We start from the raw sequence: 18595 nt of genomic DNA, 5'->3' as shown, positions 1-18595 counted from the left end.
GTTTCAGCTTCAGTGATGAAGTGGAGCAAGTAAGTTTAGGAGGAGCGATTGACGTTTCCAGAAAGGGCTTCTTCAGGGAAGAGACTTGGCAGACAGTCCCAGGATGCCTATGTCTCCTCCCCTGCGATGTTCTCCCATCCATGCATTCCCTCCCAGACACACTGCCCGTGCCCCAGCCGCTCCAAGGAGGCTGCCCCAGATGAGGCCCACGGTGAATGCAGGATTCTCTCCTCTGCGGGAAAGCCGCCCGGAACCGACAGTCGATCTTCATAGCGGATTGCAGGGGGGGAAGAGTTCACACTCTTGGTAGGATCGGGTCTGTGTGCTCTCGGTGGTTGTGGCTGGTCTCGTTGCTGCTTAGGTGTAAAAGCAGTTGATCTCCACTGCTGCTGATATTTAAAAGCAGGCAGATTGATCTCTCCAATGGACTGCAGGGGGAGGAGTTCACAATCCTGGCAGGATCGGGTCTGTGGGCTCTTGGTGGCTGCGTTAGGTCTCGCTGCTGCTTGTATGTAAAAGCAGTTGTTTTTCTACTGCTGCTGATATTTAAAGCAGGTAGATTGATCTCTTAAACGGGATATAAGGGGAGGAGCTCTCGATAGTGGCGGCTGGTCTTGGTGCTGTTTAGGTGTAAAAGCAGTTGATCTCCCAATGCTGCTGATATTTAAAAGCAGGCAGATTGATCTCTCCAACGAATTGTATGGTGAAGAGCACACACGCCTGGCAGGATTGGGACAAAGGCTCTCGATAGTGGCGGCTGGTCTTGGTGCTGCTTAGGTGTAAAAGCAGTTGATCTCTTACTTCTGATGATATTTAAAAGCAAGCAGATTGATTTTTCCAACGGAATGCTGGGGGAAGAGCTTACTTGTCTGGCTGGATCAGGGCAAAGGGCTCTCGGTAATGGTGGCTGGTCCTGTTGCTGCTTAGGTGTAAAAAACAGTTGATCTTCCTAGTGGACTGCAGAGGGAGGTGGAGCTCACACTCTTGGTTGGATCAGGTCTGTGGGCTCTTGGTAGTTGCGGATAGTTCCGCTGCTGCTGAGGTGTAAAAGCAGTTGATTTCCCACTGTTGCTGATATTTAAAAGCAGGTACAGTGGTGCCTCACACAACGAACTTAATTCGTTCCAGGAGCAAGTTTGTTATGCGAAAAGTTCGTTGTGTGAAACGCGTTTTCCCATAAGAATACATGTAAAACAAAATAATTCGTTCTGCAGCCCTGTTTTCCCATAAGAATACATGTAAAACAAAATAATTCGTTCTGCAGCCCTACATTTCCCTCCCTCCACCTCACCTTATATGCAGAGTTTGCCAGCTTTCTTTTTCACCCAGCCGCACGCTTTCAAAAAGCTGTGCACGCGCAGCTGCTGGAGTTGATCAATGTTCTCCTCTCCTGCAACTTCCGGTTTCCGGTTGCGTCAGAGGAGAAGATTGAACAACAGAGCATGCGCGCATGTGCTGCTCTTTGAAAGTGTGTGGCTGGCCGAAAAAGAAAGCCGGAAAACTCGGCATCTAAGGTAAGGTGGAGGGAGATGATGGAACACTGCATTCAGACAGGAGGGTGCTGCTGTTCCCGGCTCACATTAGGAAGCGGCGAGAGTAGTTCCGCCCCCCCCCCGGGCCCCTCGGGCGACTTCGTTGTGTGAAACGAAGTTCGTTATAGGGAGCAAGACAAAAAGTTCGTTATGCGCAGCGTTCGCTGTGCGAGGCGTCCGTTATGCGAGGCACCACTGTAGATTGATCTCTCCAATGGACTGCAGAGGGAGGAGCTCACATGCCTGGCTGGATCGGGGCAAAGGGCTCTTGGTAGTGGTGGCTGGTCCTGCTGCTGCTTAGGTGTAAAAGCAGTTGATTTTCCTAGCGGACTGCAGGGAGGGTGGAGCTCATATTTTTGCAGGATCGGGACTGTGGGTTTTTGGTGGGTTGGTCCCGTTGCTGCTGGGTGTAAAAGCAATTGATCTCCCACTGCTGCTGATATTTAAAAGCAGGCAGATTGTCCAGGGAGAGGAGCTCTGCACTCAAACTGCCATCCTCCTCGCCTCCAAGTTCCGGAAATCAGTAGAAGATCATTGGTGAATTCAAGAGAAGTTGAGAAGAACTGGTAGTATCTGTGGGGAGGGGTGAATGCAGGAGGATGGAAGGTAATTGATATTAAGAGTGATTCAGTGATTTCTTGAAGAGTATCATTTTTATTTCTTTTCTGAAGATCTTGTATTCGGGGGTGGTTATCAGTAGGTTGGAGATTTGGTTATCCAGTTTTGCTGTTTGTGTTGCTAATGTGAATGAAAAACTGAAAATTTGTCTTATTTAGAAACAAAATTTTCACTTATACCATTTTTTAAACTGCTGTGATGAAACTTGTATTGTAAAATCTTGCACTGTAACTATGACACATTTAACCTGTAAACTGTATATTATGTATACCTGTAACCCGTCCTAAGCTCTTTGGGGAGGACGGGATAGAAAACAAATTAATTCAATAAATAAATAATCTTTGGATCATATGATGCACTGGGGAGGGGCCTAAGGCCCGGTGTTGTCACGAATAGGAGGAACAAGAGGTGTTTTCAATACTTCCTGCTCCCAATGTTAAGGTACAGGGCATGGGGCCTGGAAGGAGGATGGGCCCTCCGGTGGCAGGAGGGAGTAGGCATCCCTCCTGCCTTTTTCTTTGGGGGAGAGGGGGGAGGTCTTTCCAGGCAGGAGGGAGTGGGGGCATCCCTCCTGCAGTTTTTTTTAGGGGGCGGGCGCCTTTGTGGCAGGAGTGAGTGAGCATCTCTCCTGTCCTTTTCTTTAGGAGGGGGAGGGTAGTGGGGAGGTCTTTCCGGGCAGGAGGGAGTGGGCATCCCTTCTGCCATATTTTTGGGGTTCGGGGGGTGGGACGGTGGCTTGGGGGTGCTAGCGGGGGTGGGGGCTTTTTTAATGGAAAAAATTGTGCATGTTTAAGTCACGCAGAACATCTGTTCCGTAAAAAACAAGAAGCAGAAGCCCTGACAGCAGTGACAGAAGGCTGCTTCCCCTGTCACTACTCTTAGGGCTCTGCCATGTGTCGATCGCTCACCTTTGTGCAAATCATTTGCAGGCAAACTTGATAGTGAACCAATTGCTATTGGAAAATCGGCCAGAGAATCATCCAACAGCGATTGAGTCGCTATCTTTAGTGAATCTAGCCCTTAGTGTCTTGTCCAGAGAGGAGACCATGCCTTAGAATACATGCAGTGAAAATGGAGTGGCGCAATTTCCTTCATCCAGAGACTAAGGGGGAATTTTTTTTATTAAGGTGTAAACCTGTGCTAGTCATAGTACCCAGGACACTGTGTGCAAAGCTGCCAACTGAAACTCCCGAGCTGCTTCTCAAATGGGGGTAGCATTTGAAATCATTTTTGCAGCACAGCCTATGCGGAGTACTGTTTGTTTCATATTCACCTAACTTGTGGAGCCTAATTATATAATTGCACCCTATTTGTGTATTCTCAACGAGTGGATTTAAATATTCATCCCCCATCCCCATTATTAGTCTGTAGCCTCCATTTCTGTAGCAAGTTAACCTTTTGATATTAAAAATAAAGGGTTTTTGGTTTTTTTTTACTACATAGAGCATTTTGGACCCCAGTTCATTTACAAAAGTTGGATAGCTCTAAGTCTAATAGATGTTGGCACTGTCATCTTGAATCAGGGACTTTAGATCATTTATTATTCTACTGTCCATTCATACTGAATGTTTGGAAATCAATCTGGGGTCAAATAAATTGTTTATTGGAAAATCCGGTGGCATTAACCTATGATACTGTTTTATTTGGCATGTCAATGAGGGCTAAGAGCCAACTATCTTCGAACAATAATAAACTTTTACTAATTAAGACAGGGGTTTCCATCCAACAGATTACGAGTAATTGGAAGAATTGGAATAGAATGAATTATAATTTCTGGTGGAATTCGTTATGTCATGTATATAAAACGGAAAAGGTAATAGCTACACAGCAGGGGTGTTTAAGAAAATTTCAAGATGTTTGGGAGCCCTTAAAGTATTGTAATAAGTGAATAATTTTTTTCCCTTTATTTGGTACATGTCAAGGGGTGGGGGAAGAGGGTGATTCTGGTCTTTGCATAATTATATGAAATGATAAGAAAGAATTTATGAGATTTTTAAAATTGATTTGGAATGGGGGAGGGGGAGATAAGTTTTGAACTGGATTAGTACAGAATATTAAGTGTTGTATTTAAGTTAAAATATTGTTATTTGCTGACACACTTATAAGAATATTAAAAATATAAGAATATTAAAAATAAAAAATAAATAAATAAAGTTCTATAAATAAAAAGAATAAGATCAGCTATAAAGAACATGGAATGCCCAATGACATATTGTTGTACTTTACATTTTTATTTGCCACCACTTTTTTTAAAAAAAATAAGAGCATTCAGTTAAAATTACCTACCTGTTTGGTTATCGTATATGATGTCCAGAGAGGCATTAACAAGCTCTCACTGTAACCACTTTCAAAATCACTATGGTGCAAAAGACTGTATTTTGTTCGATAAAGCATCGCTGGCCGTCCGTATAGAAGATGTTTATCTAGAAAAAAAAAAAAATAAGCAGCCGATATTAAACTTGACTTGCCCAACACAAAAGTCAAAGAACTGCGACAAGGACCAAGCTTCAGTCAGGCAGAAATTGTCACAACTTAGCTTAGCTTGAGCAGATTAGCATGTCATCTGCTCAAGCTAAGTAATCCTTTTACTCACTACTTATAAATCGTCCATGGACCTCAGGAGTTGCTAAAGTAAAAATAGTAAGCAGCATTATCATTCAACACAACAAGGGAGTTGTTTTTTTTCTTAGACTGATGATTGCACACTGTTGGGTGATTGGACAAAATTACTCTAATGTCCTGCACCCGTGGACTCTTGAAGTCTTTCTCTCCCTTGTACGTGAAACTGAGGGTTATATATGCGTGAGTCAGGTGGATGCTAGTGACGTCTCATTCAATGATTAACCATATAATTTGTATTGGGTTGTCATGTACTGTTTCATATACATCTTTTGGTTGGGGTGAGGGGGTGGGATCTTTAAGGAAACAGATTTAATCTAAAAGATCCAAGTTTTGCTCTGGACATTTTCTGCAATGTTTTATTGTTGCAGAAAAATGTCCAAATCATAAGTCTGCCCTAATCCCCCCCCCCCAACCATAGTCCGAACACTATGAGATTTAGATGCAATATAGACAAAGAGAAAATGACAGATTTTGACATGTTACCAAACAAAACGTCCAATTGCCTCTTTATGCCACTTTTTGGATATTTTTCTCTTTTGAAAATGAGCCCCATAGTCATCCAGTTTCTAGCACTTTTTTTTTTTTTTTAACAAGTCTACTTCAGATAGGCTATTTAATTTTTAGAATACCTTCATATTTCCTGAAAAGGCTAATCCAATTGCACCAAATTGTTAAGTAAGAGAGGAATTGTCTTTCCAGTAATTAATAATTAATTTTAATGATACAATTATACACAAGTCAAAGAGATATCAATTAGTATCAGGCAACAGTATCGAGTGCCAGAAATTTCCAAATGACAAATATTAAAGAAATATCAACCTTAATATTAGTTATTTTCTTCCAAACATTAGTCCAGAACAAAAGTATAATAGAACAATCATATAGCATATGTGAGAAGGTACCTTTTTGTGTAGCGCAGGACCAGCATAGATCTGTAGATGCTGTACCAATTCTATATGATATGACAGGTATCCAAAGTGAGCGACGATATAGAAAGTATAAAGACTGTGTCAAAAATGCTGATAAGGATGGACAAGGACCTTTGAGCCAAAATTGTGACCAATGATGCTCACATAATACTCGTATATCACCTAGTTCCCATTCTTTCTGGACACCCATACAGGATTTTTGGTTATTAAGTTGTAGCACTTTAAAGAATAAAGAGGCAACTTTAGACGAAACCAGAATTTTGCAAACTGTCGATGCTACGGTCCATTCTTTCGACAGATTATGAAGGTTGATGTTACTGTGCCATATTGCTTGTTGTAATTGATACCATGCATGCACTTGTGAACCCGGAAGAGAAAATTCCATTTGCAAAGTGTGAAATGTTTGGAACCGGTCTTCTTGAAGTAGTTGACTCAGGTACCCGATTTGCTTGCTTTGCCAGATAGGCCATTTTATTGGACATGTCCCAATTAAGTTTCTAAGGAAATCCCATGTGATCAAGTTATGGAAATGACTTTTATGTTTCAAAATCTGGGTATTCAACTGATGGAAAGCAGCTCGTATAGCTCCGAGAATAGGACTAATGTTTTCTTTTGAGAAATCAGGCATTCCAGGTAAAATATTTAATGGAGTTAGAAGACCAAGATATTCCTCTAGCTGTAGCCAAATAGGTTTGTTCTGGACTGATGTACCAAAAAACCATTTATTTTCTTGTCCTAGAATAAAAGGAGATGGTAGCTAGCAAAATCTGGTCAATTAACCCCGACTTGGTATTTTTTAGCTCATTTCAGAGTTTTGGCAGCAATTTGAAGGGGGTCAGTTTTTCCAAATAAATTTTTAATATTATAATATTTAGGGGAAATGGACTGGAAGCATACTAACCCCCTCTTCTACTAAAACGTGCTAGTGGTTTTAGCGCGGGGAGCCGCGTTGAATGGCCCATGCTGCTCTCGATGCTCATAGAGTTCTTATGTGCCTCGGGAGCAGCGCGGGTCATTCAGCGTGGTCCTGGTGCTAAAACTGCTAGTGCAGTTTAGTAGAAGAGAATTCATCAGTATTAGGGCTTTTAAGTTGCAGTAATTGGCCCTTACAATGACTAAAACATCTGCAACGCTGCTCTTCCAAATATACCTCCCCCCTTTTACAAAACCATAGCATGGCTTTCAGTGCCATCCACAGTGGTAACAGCTCCGACGCTCACAGGAACTCTTACGAGTGTCAGAGCTGTTACCGCCATAGCCGGTGCTAAAAACCACACTACTGTTTTGTAAAAGGGGGAGGGGGGTAGTGCAGTGATATTTAATTCATTGTGTGTTACAAAGTAATGAGAAGCAAAATATGCAAATGGATGTTTTGCATCTCATTACTATGCAAACCCCATAACACAACTTGCAGTGATACACTGCAAGTCATGTTAGGGCCCAAAAGCCATGGTAAAATAACCTTAGCTTTTTGTTGAGCTATTTTACTATCTGAGAATATTGGGATGTGCAAAGCCACAGCCCAGTGTTCCTGGGCTACGGTGCAGAATTCCTTCCCCCTCCAATATACAGTCCTGCCAGCCTGCTCAGCCCCCTAGTGGCTATCTTACACATAATTGGTTGTCTGGGGGTATTCATTGGGGTCACAAGTTCTTCAGCCAGGAGTGACACCCAATCACTCCTGATCACTCTGATGTATGGCACCCTTAGCGACAGTCTTGCATGAGATAATTTTTTAAAATATATTCTTTGTAAAAGAGTTAAACCTAAAATAAAAGTTCTGCGATATTCTACATTAAAACCATCTGGTCCTGGAGCTTTGTTTAGAGGCAGGAATTTAAAGCAGTTAGGATTTTTTTCTATGTCTGAATCTAGTTTAATGTTAATAATTATAATAACTTTATTTTTGTATCGCGCAGTACCTTGCAGTTCAGAGAAGTTAACATCAAGATTAACTGCTAAAAAAAATGCAGCAAAAATTACATCTATATTAGCATTATGGAATGTTGCTACTCTCTGGGTTTTGGCTAGGTACCAGTGACCTGGATTGGCCACAGTGAGAACGGGCTACTGGGCTTGATGGACCATTGGTCTGACCCAGTAAGGCTATTCTTATGTTCTTATGTAGTTAGAATAAACAGATTTGTCAAACAAATAAGTCTTCAGTGATCTCCTAAATGTTTGAGAAGAAAATGTGCTCAAAAACAAAACACTTAGGGGTCCTTTTACTAAGGCGCGCTAGCCATTTTAGCGCACGCTAAATGCTAACATGTCTATAGAATATAATGGACATGTTAGCGTTTAGCGCGTGCTAAAACGGCTAGGGTGCCTTAGTAAAAGGACCCCTATAAGTTTTGTTCAAAAACCCCGCCTGGAAAGATAATGCTTTATCAAGAAATCTTTTAAACTGACATCCCTTCAAAGTAGGAAATGAAAAAAAAGAGCAGTTCCATGTATATGATGAACTTTTGCTAGTAAAACAAAATAATTTGATCAATAGAATAGTGGATTACAGTCAATCAGTTTTCATTTCTGAGAAACCTTCCTGTTCTAAGTAGGAATGCAGAGCAGATAGCTCTTTCTATTAAGGATGAAAATCACTGTCATCAACACTAGTAAATCTTATGAAGAGTAAATATTATTGAGGTCTGCTACAATAAAAGAGTGGTCCTTAATTTTCACTGACTAGAGAATTGCATGTGTGTGCTGGGAATATTAGGCCTGTATAAACTACAAGCCTTGGGTATTTGGAACCTGAGATTTTATGTGATGCTATATGTGTATTCTATCAAATTCAAGGGAGTGACATAGCTGCAATTGATGATCCAAGATGGCTACTGCATAGACATGCTGAGAAGTACGCACCTGAACCGCTCTACCCTTGGTTCTTGTTTCTTGTTGGTGGCTTGTGTAGCCCGAAATTTCCTCAGATGCCAAAAAGGAGAGGCAGGAGTGCTGCTGGGGCCTTGCGGCACTCCAGATTGCCCACTTTCGGCAATATCGAAGAGTTAGTGCGGTGGATGCAGGGAGTTGCAGCGATGTCGTTGGAGGTCAGCCCCCTGAGGGCGCCAGAGTTTGATGAGACCGGAGCTGCTCCTCTTGGGCTGGATACCACTCTTAGCCCCGAAATGCGAGCGCCATCCCCAAAGCCTCAGATCACCAGTTCTCCAAGAGGCAAGGAAACCCCGGAGTTGGGGGAAGGTCCTTTCTCCTGAGGCAGCCAGTATTACAAAGGAGAGCATGGAGGCAGAACTCCCCATTCAGGGAGTTTCTGCAGGAGAATCAGGGGCTTGTTCAGCAATGGAAGGTGGAATAGGCCAGACGGAGCAACGCCAAGAATTCTCTTTAGAGGGAGAGTATTTCTACACTTAACAAAAGTTTTCAATTTTGGAAAAGCTCTCTCAAGTGACCTTGGAGTCTTTATGGGATTTAGTGGCAAACTTTGCTGAGACTATTAGCCCCATTTTCCAGTATATAGAAGGTAAACTGATTCAACATACTAAGGAGCTTAAAGACTTAAAAGAAGATCGGATTGCTTCTAAATCCTCAATTCAAAAGCTTGACCAAGACTTTTTATCTTCTGAACAACTTCAAGAGGCCCTAATTAAAGAGAATGTGAATCTTAGAAGGAAACTAGAAATGCTTGAGAATAACTCACAAAATAATAATCTGAGACTTATTAACTTTCCGGAGATGCTTAAGAGATACTTGGTAGAAATTCTGTAATTCTTGGAGGATATATTACTCCCATTCTCTCAAGTGTATTATCTGCCAAATAAGAATGAGACTCAATTACAGTCAAAAGTACCTGATCAAGCACCATTGAATGTATCATACATTTTGGAAACATCAGATAAGGATATAGTAACACCTTCCACATTGATACTAACTGTAGCTTTTTCAATTGATAAAGTATGGTTATTGAGGCTTTTAAAAATAAATAAATAAATAAATAAACAGAGTTTCTTAGATGTAAAATTCAAATGTTTCCTGATCTCTCAAGAGAAACTCAAAAACATAATCAAGAATTTCCTCTTTAGAGAACAGAGGTCATTTCATTGGGGACTACATTCTATTTAAGACATCCTTGTAAGTGTATTATTTGCCACCACTCAGTTAAATATGTTTTCTTTGAATCTCAACAGTTAACTGCATTTTTGGCCTTGTCCCGACTGGATGGGGAGAAATCAATAGCTCCATAAGTTTAAATATGTCACTCCTACCTCAGCCCTATAGTTATAGCACATCTTAAATATATAGATTTATATTTTTCTTTTGTCTCGCTTATGTGAATCTTGGATCCAAAAATAGAAGACTTGAGCTGAGTTAGTTAAAATTTATATTTCTTTGTTTTTAGGAGTGTTAAGGTATAATATATTTTATACTTTAATGAAAGTAATATCTTCTCTAACCAACTTTCTGTACAAGTGTATACTTGGCATGTAATTCAAAAATTCATAAATAAATAGAGAAAGAGATCTGATCAGAATGCTCCAAACCTTCAGTTAATCATAACATGTGAAAATTATTACACCTGGATCTATTGTTAAGATATTCCTATTCCTATTCAAAGGCGTGCATTGATTTTATCACATGGCTTATGCCTCATAGTTGTTAATCGTGAGCTTGCATTCATTCTTCCTGAGAATAAGGGCAAGTTGATAAAGATGATAGTGGTTACTTCTCAGCGAGCATATCCTTTTTTTAAGATCATTTATAAGAATCCTTGTTCTCTTTAATTCACCATTTTGAGTAAAATATCCTCAGTGTTTTATGTTGTGGATCCTTAAAAGAAGATGGAGGCTCAGGATAGATATTGAATCAGACTTTGATGCTTTAGAAGTGGCCATAATTAATGAAAAAAGTCAAATGTTCAGCAGCATTAAAAAAAATAAATGGATCTGAAAGTAAGGAAAGAGAACTGGGAGAACCAAAGCTCTTGGCAGCCATCATGCTTTGTGCTCATAAGCACCCCTATTTGCTAGTATTCTAGTCATGTATGTAAATAATTGGCATGTAAATGTTAGCACTGTATATGTATAGAATTACCCCCTCCTTTGCAATAGTTCCAGTAATACAGCGTGAAGATGAAGTGAAGATATTTTTTTTCTCTCACCCAAGTCCCTGAAACAGCCATTGATGTGAAACCCACAGTGTCAGAAACTTCTGTGTAGGGGGAATGATTTTTGACATCTGCAGACATGTACAATTCAGCACTTTAACAGCATGTAGAGGGTGAGAAATGAATACGGCAACGCTGATTGGTTTCCAATAAAACGTGGCGTCAGGCAAGGACGCATCTTGTCACTGTACCTGTTCAACCTGTACGGTGAAACCATATTCAAAAAAGCAAATCTGGAAGAAAAAGAGTGTCGATTTCAAAGTTGGTGGCTGAAATATAAACAGCCTGTGCTATGCAGATGATTGAATGCTCATCACCAGCAGCAACAAAGACATGCTGTATCTACTGCGAAAAGTCAAAGCCAAAAGTCATAACATGGGATTAGAACTGAATGTAAACAAAATGAAGATCATAAATACAGAAAATTATGAAGATTTTGAGCTTGAAGGCCAAAGAATAGAAGTTATAAAGGATTTCAATCTCCTGGGCTCCTTTGTAAACAAAGAAGCAACTAGCAGGGAGGAAATACTCCACAGAATAGCATTTGGTCACTTTTCAATGAAGGCTCTCAACAAAGTATTCAAAGGCAAGGAGGTAACACTCCAAATGAAGATCAGACTTTTCCATGCACTCATTTTCTCAGTGGTCAGTTAAGGATGCAAAAGCTGGACACCACAGAAACAACACAGAAAGAAGATTGACTCATTTGAGTTTTGGTGCTGGAGAAGGATTTTAGGCACGCCGTGGACTGCCAGAAGAACTAAAATAAATTCTGGAAGAGATCAAACCAGCTATGTCACCCGAAGCCCAAATGATGAAGTTACGACTGTCTTATTTTAGTCACACCATCAGAAGAGAGAGATCACTTAAGAAGGACATCATGTTTGATAAGATCAAAGGAACCAGGTGAAGAGGGCAACCTGCAATCAGATGGCTGGACATGTTGAAAACAACTATGGGGATAATGCTGGAGGACCTTTCCGGACTAGCACAAAATGATTTCTTTTTAGATATGCAATTCATCAAGTTGCTAGGACTCAAGCATGAGTTGATGGTAGCTAAAAACAACAAGAGGGTGATTACATAGAAACATTTATTTATTTATGTTATTTATTCAATTTCCTATACCGTTCTCCCAAGGGAGCTCAGAACAGTTTACATTAATTTATTCAGGTACTCAAGCATTTTCCCTGTCTGTCCTGGTGGGCTCACAATCTATCTAATGTACCTGGGTCAATGGGGGGATTAAGTGACTTCCCCAGGGTCACAAGGAGCAGCATGGATTTGACCATTGTGCCACACACTCCAAAGGCCAAATGGCCTATCTAGTTTGCCCATCCGCAGTAACCATTCTCTTTTTAAGAGATCCCATATGCCTATTCCATGCTTTCTTGAAATCAGACAGTCTCTGTCTCCATCTCTTCCGGGAGACTGTTCCACGCATCTACCACCCTTTCTATATAAAAGTATTTCCTTAGATTACTCCTGAACCTATCACCTCTTAACTTCATCCTTTGCCCTCTCATTCCAGAGCTTCCTTTCAAATGAGACATAACTCATGCGCATTTATGCCACAGAGGTATTTAAACGTCTCTGTCATATCTCCCCTCTACCGCCTTTCCTCCAAAGTATACAGATTGAGATCTTTAAGTCTGTCCTCATATGCCTTATGATGAAGACCACACACCATTTTAGTAGCCTTCCTCTGGACCGACTCCATCCTTTGTATATCTTTTTGAAGGTGCGGCCTCCAGAATTGTACATAATATTCTAAATAAGTTCTCACCAAAGTTTTATACAGGGGCATCAATGCCTCCTTTTTCCTACTGACCATACCTCTCCCTATGCACTCTAACATCCTTCTAGCTTTCACCATCACCTTTTCAACCTGTTTGGTCATCTTAAGATCCACCCAAGTCCCACTCTTCTGTTGTGCACATAAGTTCTTCACCCCCTAAACTGTATCTTTTCTTCGGGTTTTTGCAGCCCAAATGCATGACCTTGCATTTCTTAGCATTAAATTTTAGCTGCCAAATTTCAGACCATTCTTCAAAATTTGCTAGGTTATTTACCCCATGTTATTTACCCCATCCCGGGTGTCTACTCTATTGCAGGTTTTGGTATCATCAAAGAGGTAAATCTTACTTGACAGCCCTTCAGCAATATCACTTATAAAAATGTTAAGAACAAGACCAAAAAACAGAACCTTGAGGCACACCACTGGTAACATCCCTTTCCTCAGAGTACTCGCCATTGACCTCTACCTTCTGTCATCTTCCACTTAACCAGTTCCTGACCCAGCAAGATATAAGGGGGCCCATATTCCTATATGTATGAGACATCCCTTGCCTGGGAACCTGAAAAGACACTAATATGTATATAGAAAAAGATGAAGCTGAATGATAGAAATGCTTAAGAAACTTGGACACAGCAGACAGAGTACATATTTTTCTGTTAGCAGTGAAGCAGAGAGAAAAATATTTTATTTTGTTTTAATGTCTGGATAAGTGTACGATAGTTATAACATAACAGTTGAATATAGCTAAAAGTCATAACAACAACTTATAAAAAACAAAAGCATAGGCTAGGGGTCACACTGACCTAAGAGCTAGCATATTTTTCACATTGTTCCTTAATAATGCTTGGGAAGCAAAACTTAGCTGTTTACCAGTATGGCACATAGGTCTGCAGGGATGTCTTGTGATTCAATAGCATGCGATTCAATAGCATTATTGTTGCTAAGGAAAATTACTAATGAAGTATGATTAATCAGAAACCATGTGACTTGAATAGAACCAATAGAACAGTGCTGAAGTATGCAATTTGTAATTAGATCCTAGTGAAGCTATTGTAATCTAGTTAGAAGATGTATCAACTACATATGTTTAATAATGAATTAAATGATGATGTCATAATCCCAATAAAATTGCCAGTCACTTGTATTTGGGTGAAACTTTTTGTTGTCATCCTACCAATTTGTAAGATGCCAAAACACTCCCAAGGCTTTGAATGTTTAAACTACACTTTTGTGTCTGGTAGGTTTTTCCCTTGGCCTCCTCTGGAGATAGAGATATGAACTGAAGGGGTATGTAGCCTGTTCATGTAGTTATTTAAACCAAACAATTTGGTGTCTGACTTGGATCTATCTCTGCAAGATGTTAATGAATTTATATTCAGGTAAGACCAAGGTCTGTAGCTTTTTGTCTGACACAGCATAAGGAACTACAGGAATTATTAAAAGAGGCTGCAGGATATATTAAGAGACGCTGTAGTTTAAGAATATATTAAGAAAAGCCACTGGGGCAGGTGTGGTTTTGACCAATCGGGGTCATGCCCATCTCTTGATGGCACTCAGTGATTAATGGATTAACATGATTTTTGATCTAATTATCACTTATCTCTAAGATTCATAGAGGGGCATAATAAAAAAAAGGTCTAAGTCCCCTTTTGACCTAAGACCTTAAACATTGAAAATAGAAGCAGGGAAAATGTCCATTATCAAAAAAAAAACATCCAAAAGGAGGTTTTTTTAAAAAAATAATGGCCTGCTTCTACGTTCAGCTGTTTAAACGCCCAGACCACAACTACGTCTATACTAACACCATATAATCAACCTAAAAAAAGCCTAACTCCCAAACGCCCAAAACAAGAGCTTTTAGGCAAAGGAGCCAGTCCTTTGCCTAAAAGCTGGATTCTGTAACCGGTGTCTGTCATCACCGGTTACAGAATCTCCCCCCCCTACAACAATCCAGGCAGGAGGGAGCTCAAGCCCTCCTGCCCCGGCACCCCCAAACCCCCAACACTATCGGGGCAGGAGGGAGCCCAAACCCTCCTGCCCAGGCAAACCCCGAAGCCCTCGACACTATCGGGGCAGGAGGGAGCCCAAGCCCTCCTACCCAGGCACACCCTGAACCCCCCGATACGATCGGGCAGGAGGGAGCCCAAGCCCTCCTGCCCTCAATGCAAGGGCCCCCCTGAACCCCCCCAATCGTCCCCCGCCAACCCGCAACTCTCCCCGCCGACCCCACGACCCCCCAACCCCACCCCATACCTTCAAAATCATTGGTCAGATGGACGGGTGCCAAGCCCCTCCGTCCGACAGGCCATCCATCATTGAATGGCTGGCCTTAGGGCCTGATTGGCCCAGGCGGCTCAAATCCCGCCCACAGGTGGGGGCCTGAGACGCCTGGGCCAACCGGAATAGGCACATAGGCCCAACCCGGGGGTTCGGGGGGGCCCTTGCATCAAGGGCAGGAGGGCTTGGGCTCCCTCCTGCCCGATCGTGTCGGGGGGTTCGAGGTTTGCCTGGACAGGAGGGCTTGGGCTTCCTGCCCCGATAGTGTTGGGGGGTTCAGGTGTGCTGCGGGGCAGGAGGGCTTGGGCTCCCTCCTGCCCAATCTTTGTAGGGGGGAGGGCTGATCACTGCATGAGAGATGGCTCATCTCTCCTGCCGCGATGTTGATCGCCCACCCCACTCCGAACTGCGGCACTTCGGGGTGAGGATGCCGGCAGGGGAGATGCCCTGCTGCAATGCTCAACACGAAAATGCCGCGGTTCGGAGGGGGTGGGCGATCAGCATCGCGGCAGGAGAGATAAGCCATCTCTCCTGCAGTGATAGGCAGGTTGCTGGGGTCGCTGAGCTGCAGCGATCAGCTCAGCGGCCCCTTTTTCAGCACTTATACCTGTTTTGACTTGGTCTAAGTCAAAACGTGTAAGTGCTGACTAGGCAACCTGCCTAAAGCTTTGGTTATACCTGCTGTAAGCCTACGTGTATGTCAGCCCAGCTCCCGCCCACTGCCCGCCCTTTCCCCTCCTCTAAAAATGCCTCTTTTGGCTCTATGCATTTAGAGGCAGGGGAAAGGCCTAAGCTGGTTTTAGATATGTCTAAAACCAGCTTTGATTATGGGTACTTGGACGATCAGGCTTTTTGATCGTCCAAGTACCCATTTAGGCCACTTTTTAGACTTTTTTATTTTTTTTAAATGAGCCCCATAGTCTATTGTTTCACAATAGATATGCTATCTTGTTGCAGTTTGATCTTTCAGCAGCTTTTGATGTAGCACATCATTATATACTGATCTATTTACTTTCTGAGATAGGCCTGGATCAGAAAGTACTGAGATGGTTTACAGGTTTTCTAACACTACGCACCTAAGAGGTATGTGTTGATGGTGAAACACATGCCCCATCGAAGTTTGCCTGTGGAGTTCCTCAGGGTTCCCCATTGTTTCCTTTACTTTTAACACTTATATGACATTAAAAGATCCTCAATTTAACCGCTTCTGAAACAATTTTTACATATGAGGACAATATTTTTATTGTATTAGAAGTAGGTCTAAAACTGGGCAAGTTTGATCTAAATATTAGATAAAATTATTATGGTTTGGCCCCAAAATTGTACAGTTACCTCTTTCTGTAACTGAATTCTGGAGAATCTCTGCAAATTGAATTTTCATGTAGAGTTCTGGATTAATATTGGATTCTTTCACTTCAATGTCAGGTCAATCATCTTTCAAATACAGTGGTACATAGGTTTATGAGTGCACCAGTTTGCGAGTGTTTTGCAAGATGAGCAAAACATTCGCAAAATCAGCGCCTCGGAAACCGAGCATGGCTCGATTTACGAGCGCCCCTCCCCCCGCTATCCGGCACCTTTCCCCCACAATCATGCACCACCCCCCGCCACTGCTTACTGTCATCTGGGCACCGGCATGTCCTGTGTGTTGGTGCCAGTGCCCGAAGATCGGCCTCCTCTTCTTGCTGGGCCTTGAGCATCTGCCGGTGCCCAGATGACAGTAAGCAGCGGCAGGGGGGTGCCCAATCGCGGCCGGGGGGGGTGCCCGATCACGGGAGGGAGGGTGCCGGATCGCAGGGGGGCCTTCGGGGGGAGCAATGCTGATTTTCGGGGGGGGGGGGGAGAGAGCAGCGCCGCTGGCCTCGGGGGGTGGAAACTTATCAAAGCGAGTTTCCATTATTTCCTATGGGGAAACTTGCTTTGATAAACGAGCATTTTGGATTACGAGCATGCTCTTGGAACGGATTATGCTCGTAATCCAAGGTACCACTGTAAATGTTTTTTCAGCCTACGAATGTTAAGGAAAATTAGACATCTGTTTCACCAGCAACATTTTGCGGTACTAGTGCAAGCTATTATCCTAGCACAATTAGATTACTATAATTCAAAGCTAATATTTGATAAGAGATAATTTGATCATGTGTCTCCGAGAAATCTTCATTGGCTCCCTGTCTATCTTAGAGTACATGGGCTATTTAGGTCTTTGTTTCCTCTATCTTTGAATAATCAGAGATCCTCTGACTCAAGAAACATTCAGAAATTTAAACTGTCCTTTCCATTTTTAAAAGGAATAGCATCTATTGGTAATATTACTTGACTTTTCTCATATATTTTTACAATGATTTGGAATGGAATTCCCTCATGTGTTCTCTCCTTCCAGATTTTCTATGAAACATTGTTATTTCAATAGTTCTTAGAAAATTGTTTTAAGGAAAATTAGTTATCTTCTCTCTAGGATGTCAGATGAGTGCCTTCATTATTTTTCTCTCTAATCTAACTACTTTCAGTTTGATTATCGATTTTTATATGAACCAGGTCGAGCTCCTTGTGGGGAGATGACACGGTATATAAATCCAAGATTTATATTATATTATATTAATTTATTCAGGTATGCAAGCATTTTCCCTTTCTGTCCCAGTGGGTTCACAATCTATCTAATGTACCTGGGACAACAGGGGATCAAAGGGGTCTAAATTCTGACATGCAATCCTGTAGTTTCACATCTTCACAGTTTATCAGAACCAGTCATTGATTCATAAACTTAAAAACTGTTTACATTCTTTTCCAAGCACAAGCTAAGCGTTTAGCAAGCAAGCCATTCATAGCAAAACAACCTATCAGCAGGGGAGTCAGACATTCTTGTAACTTGTCAGCCTGGGTTGTGAGTTTTGATAATGATATAAGCAAAGATCCTTGGTACGTAGCTTCTTTATTGTACAGAGACTTCAACTTCCCTTTTTTCCCCTCTAACCACAGTACTTTTGCAAAACAGCCCAGCACGTAAAGCATAAATTGTAATCAAGCTGGCATAGGTTTGATGCTTTTTGATTTAATGTGCTAGGTAAAAATGGAAAATAACTTCTGTTTATTTTTATTTCCTCTTTTCTTTTTTTAAATTTTTCTAACTTTTTCAAATTTACAATCACTTCAATATATCCACAATGATGAAATTTCAGTAATGTAACAAAAAGAAATCAAGATATCAGGAAAGAACATCAACTTAAGCGAGTCTGCAATTGTTGGAAATAAGATCCAAGATACAAAGAAATAATCAATAAGGGAAAAAAAAAGCAAAGTACTTTCCCTGGAGGCTTCCACACATCATTGTCTCAGCCTGATCACGGCATCCCCTCCCAATTGGAGAGTCATAAAGTCACCTTAATCTCATCTTTAGCTAGAAGAAAATCCAATAGCTGTTTTGGGTTAAAAAAAAAAAAAGAGAGTAAAAGTTGAACCCTTAAGCAATACAATACAAATACAATGAAACTTCAATAAAAAAAAAAATCGGCCCCCAGAGCACTCACTCTTGGTCTATAGGCCAAGAATGACTGGGGCCTCTTTGTGTCTCTAAATCAGGGAAAGTCTGGATATTTGATCCCATAAACTGCTGATTAATATTGTGGAAATAAGCGTAAAACATTATTGCGATCCATCTCCAGAGCAAATGTTGCAATTAGAGTAAGTCTCTGGGTAACTA

At 41.5% G+C, this 18595-nt stretch overlaps 1 protein-coding gene across 13 annotated transcripts in view; it reads right to left on the bottom strand.

The window, feature by feature from the left end:
- Nucleotides 1–18595, bottom strand: part of ENPP2 (ectonucleotide pyrophosphatase/phosphodiesterase 2) — a 278862-nt gene that overhangs the window by 24984 nt on the left and 235283 nt on the right. For all 13 annotated transcript variants that reach the window (XM_033933197.1, XM_033933192.1, XM_033933194.1 and 10 more), the window contains one exon: nucleotides 4437–4573. In XM_033933197.1, the coding sequence (XP_033789088.1) occupies nucleotides 4437–4573 (137 nt within the window). The remainder of the gene's footprint in view (nucleotides 1–4436; nucleotides 4574–18595) is intronic.

The sequence above is a fragment of the Geotrypetes seraphini genome, chromosome 2, assembly GCF_902459505.1.
Source record: "Geotrypetes seraphini chromosome 2, aGeoSer1.1, whole genome shotgun sequence".
Lineage (NCBI taxonomy): Eukaryota > Metazoa > Chordata > Amphibia > Gymnophiona > Dermophiidae > Geotrypetes > Geotrypetes seraphini.
The sequence above is the reverse complement of the archived record's forward strand: the minus strand, read 5'-3'. Positions and strand labels throughout refer to the sequence as shown.